Below are 4,952 nucleotides of genomic sequence, written 5' to 3'. Positions count from 1 at the left end.
GTCTAACGGCAATGTAAGCACTAGGTTTCGGTAAGTAGCTGTGAGTCCATCCGCGATCCGCGCCACCAACAATTACCGGGGCCAGGCGCGAGGCGCGAGGCGTCGCGGCGTGCGCCCGCGCCGGCGATTGTTTACGGCGCGCACGCGCGGCGCGGCGCGTGTCCCCCCGCGCCCCGGCGGCAGCTGCTCCGCACAGGTGGCGCGTGTGGGAACTCGACGGCTCCGTGCGTTCCCACGATCGCGCGCCCTCCGCTCGGTATATAAACCCCCGCCCGGCCACTCAGCCGCATTCCGCGTTCAACGCTCAGCGCTAACGCACGCTTCCAACTTTCACACAAACACACAAATGTCCAACATGTCTTACGAGATCGCGTATTCGCTCGCAGACGACGGCCCGCAGCCCGTTTCGCGAACTTATCAGTACCGCAAAGTGATGAAACCGATGCTTGAGCGCAAGAGGCGCGCTCGCATCAACCGCTGCCTCGACGAACTCAAGGAGTTGATGGTCAACGCTCTCCAGTCGGAGGGCGAGAACGTCGCCAAATTGGAGAAGGCCGATATCCTGGAATTGACCGTCCGTCATCTTCACAAGCTTCGGCGCCAGCGCAGGCTGTCGCTGAACCCCACAGTGGACGCCGACCGCTTCAGAGCTGGATTCACTCATGCCGCCAACGAAGTCTCCCGCTGCTTGGCTTCTATTCCCGGTGTGGACGTGAGGCTGGGAACACAGCTGATGACCCACCTCGGACACAGACTCAATGACATGCAGCGCGCTGCCGCCGGTGCCGACACGCCACCAGCTAGCCCTCCGAGCCCTGCTCTCTCCACGGTGTCTTCCTCCTCTGGATACGTGACTCCCTCGCCGCCGGCGTCGCCCGTCCCAGTGCATACAGCCGTACCCCTGGACTGCACCACCAACTCGAGCTTCACCAAGAGCCCGGCAGTGTGGCGGCCCTGGTAAACGGCGGTGCCAGGTCGAGCGGACCCGGCTCCACGGTCACATCTGTTCCAGCACCGCTCGGAGCCGCACGCTCCTCCAAGTGTCCGCCCCGATCGTCAAGTTTAGTGTTATATGTGTAAACAAAAAATAACTTTAGATCTCACAGTTAACTAGTGTAGGTTTAAAATCGTAGTTCGTAAGGTCAACTTGAAAGCTTTAATCAAAGTAGATCATAAGTATATTTGTGATATTAAAGAGTAAATATTATTGTAAAAAAAGAGTTGTATCGAGCCATGCCGACTAAGAGTGGGTTCGGATTGTTATTTTATTATCGTTGAAAAGATTTCACAGAATTGTGAACGATTACAAGAAAGTAAGTTAATAAAAAAATATTTCTTATCTATTTCTGAATTTTATTCCCAATTACCCAACCTTTACACTATTTAATGACAATTTTACATACACACATATCAAATAAATATTAAAGTTAAAACAAAGTTGCATAAATCTAAAAACATGATTGCCAACATACATAGAGACACAGAGTATCTTACCAGTAATCAGTTAATCAATGTTATACCTATCAAAGCAACGGGTTACTAGCAAGGTAGCATATACAAACAATACATACATTGTAATGGCGCGATAAATATTGAAAGGGGTTAAGAGCACAACCTCTGACACTGCGCGTGCCCGGTAACTTTCCTGTTTACGATGCGCGAATAAACGCCGCACGGTATCAATGATAAATCTATGAATCTATGAAATACTTTATAATTCTATATAAGTTTTAGAGCACGGCTTAATGAATGCAAGAATTTCGGAAACACTTGTATGAGTCACACGTATGGTAAATAAGACTGAAAAGTAATATTATTAATGTTAAAGTGTAAGAATATTTACAAGAATATTGCCACACGAATTGTTTTAACGTCACGTAAATTGTTTTAAAAGTAAAAATAATTATATTACCGACGAAAGTATGTTTTATATTATTATTAATATAGAACTAATAACAATATCGCCTGATAACGTAAACAATGGGAAATATGGTAGTGTAGGTATAAGTGATACATTTTAAATAATATTCCCTACTCATTTGCATATGGCCCCGACGGCACGGGAATTCCTAATTAGAGGGTTAGAAAGCGGTAATTAATTATTATTTTTAAATTTTAAATATCTAGAGTTATTTAAACATGATTGGTACATCAAGAATTCCGACATTTATGATCCCCATAGACTTTAAAAGCCTATACCAAATTACCTTATTGTTTTTAAATATTCAGTTAATTAGGTATAAGTAGTTTGTAACGCAGGTAGCAATTTAAATGTTCGGTCAGTAAGGTGTCATTAAGTCTGAAAGCCTAAAGATGTTTTTAAACAGTTGATTGTTGGTTTATTAGGAGTTACTTCCTTAGGAATATTTAGAGACACGATGACAGTGCATGTCATGTTTACGCTCACATGATAAAATGAGTGTCCACTAGACTACATGAGGGATGCGCATGTTAAAGTAATCGCGTTGGAGTGGGAAAATTTAATATGCAATTAATGTGTCAACAAGGCGACTTCTTGCCGTCCCTTGAGAGCAAAAATAAAGAAAAATGTATATAGCTGAAATATAATACTGCTGTATGTATTCTACTAGTGAGAGTATACATTAAAAATTGTAGTTGCTATAAAATTTAAAATTATATTGCACAATATTTAACATATAATAATCTGCGGAAGTTGAAAGACAACTTGAATACAATCGATCAATATTTATAAAGAATATAGGGAAATCTTTATAAACGCAAATTATGAAATTCATTTATGTATAATTTAAGTAACAAAAATTTTAATACAAATAATGTGGAAATGACGGATTTATTTCATTCACAAACAATACACTTATTGTACCTATCGAAACCGTGTCATTAAAAACGTATGTAAATTGACATGTAAGAAATAGAACTTACACAAACAAAAAACTCACTGCTTAAAATTAAAGCCTATGTCACTCGCACAATTTAGAGGAATCCAACAACACCTCATATGTTAAAATCCGTCAAGACGTTATTTGGACTGTACCTACAACATGCTAAAATACATATAAATAAGACATGCATACGCGCGAAAGACAGTACCTTCCACAATCGAGACAAGAAGGCCACAATCAAATTTATTAAATTTCAAGGATAAATTAAATATAATCTAAAGGAATCTATAGGTATGTAACTAGATGCATCGTAAATCGCATTTTGTGAATACATATATTAAGAGATTATTTTTCATCTATCCATCATAACTTACTACTTTGCCATTTGCCACACCAAAAGCTTATAAGTGCAACCGAATAAAACGAGCCTACTACCGCCATCTGTGACTCTATATCGCTAACTTAAAGCTGCTCGAAAGCTCTGGTGACAAGACGCCATCTAGCGGAAAGCTCGGGTACAATCAAGTAAGCAAGTATACAAATCATTGATTGGGTATGTATATAGTAACTGCATTATACTTACTTCTGGATTTTTTACACATTTCATATCATCAATATTAAAAAAAAGTAAATTATCTTATTATACTAGTAAATTGCCGAAAACAATAATAGAGTGACTAATAAATAAAAACGTTATAGATATTTGTCATCACGTAGTGTTTACGAAATTCTATAAAAGATTACTCATGTTATTATTCTTCATTATGGACTTTGTACCGCAAACCATATTTTGTGATCGTCATCAAATAATATGTTATGTGTATGAAAAAAATGTTGACATTGTAACCTACTTTAAGGCTTCACGATAAAATGTACTCATCATATGTAAACATTACATTATTACTATTGGATATAATTTTTTTTTTGGCCCGATTTTGTAATAGAGAGTCACGCGCAACTTCGCTTGTAAACCCACCTGTAGCTCCCTCTGTTGATCGGCAGATGAAATGCTGAATGCGTATTGAGCGATGCGTATTTCCTTAAAGGAATTGTGTTTTTCCTAATCCAAATAGGTATACAGGTATGTTTAGTTTACATTAAATATGTTGGAATATAGCAAAAACTCAAGCCTCTTATAATGTATAATATTCAAGTAGGTTATATATGATAAAGCTGGCAGCTGAAAAACATATATTTTTTACTTCTTCTAATTTGTCATTCTGTCAATGATTCGATATAATAAAAAGTATCTTTTTGGAGTGAATTTTATTTTATTATATTTCATAGTTTATTTTCTCGTTCTCCTGTGGCCTATTCCCAACAGGTTATGGGCCCAGGCTACGCTATCGTAAAATATTGAAAAATATAGTCATCTACTAAGTATAAAATTTATGTAATATTTCAAACATGGAGTCGCGGAAGAGAAAGACACATGAAAAATGTTTGATGGCGAACGGCGATGGCAAACAATAATATATAAGTGTCTAAACCAATACCGTCTACGGCGAAAACAATAATGGATGACTTAAATAAAATTACGAATGGAGAATTTTTTGGCTACACAATTATTTTTGACTGCGTAAGAAACAACTTAATTTGGAATTGCGACCAGATATCAAACGCTGATACAACTTATTTTAATGATTGAGTAACATGATCACTAACTTGGTGCTAAACTTGATTAAATGGATCAATGGATGAAATGGATCGACGGATTATGGATCAAAGGATGAAACGAATCGACGGAATGCATATAATTCAATGTCTCATCTTTTAGATTCAATGAATACATTCAAAATGTTCAAAGTAAAATTGAGACCTGAAACAACTGAACTTCAAATATCACACGCTTGTAAAAATATAAATTTTAATATAGAAAAATGTGTAAACTACTACAAGAATACTTACTACATCATGCAGATACACAAGCTAATATGAATTTTTATCATGGAAACTGTTGGTGTAAAAATTATATTTTTTGCGATCTGAACCCGTCGCTATTACTGATGCTAACTGTCATTATATCAAGTACCTAATTGCAACAAAATGGAGACAGTAGTAGCTATATAACTGTAAATGCATTGGACA

General features: G+C 38.0%; 1 protein-coding gene across 1 annotated transcript; it reads left to right on the top strand.

The window, feature by feature from the left end:
* Nucleotides 1-275: 275 nt before the first annotated feature.
* E(spl)mbeta (enhancer of split mbeta) lies at nucleotides 276-1,343 on the top strand. The gene has a single exon (XM_073088727.1). The coding sequence runs from the start codon at nucleotides 347-349 to the stop codon at nucleotides 959-961; it is 615 nt and encodes a 204-aa protein (XP_072944828.1). The 5' UTR covers nucleotides 276-346; the 3' UTR covers nucleotides 962-1,343.
* The last annotated feature ends 3,609 nt before the right edge of the window (nucleotides 1,344-4,952 follow it).

This window comes from Epargyreus clarus, unplaced genomic scaffold (assembly GCF_041222505.1).
Source record: "Epargyreus clarus isolate Ecla_fem2 unplaced genomic scaffold, WU_Ecla_fem_2.2 ptg000027l, whole genome shotgun sequence".
Taxonomy (NCBI): Eukaryota; Metazoa; Arthropoda; class Insecta; order Lepidoptera; family Hesperiidae; genus Epargyreus; species Epargyreus clarus.
This window is presented reverse-complemented; position numbering and strand designations above follow the sequence as displayed.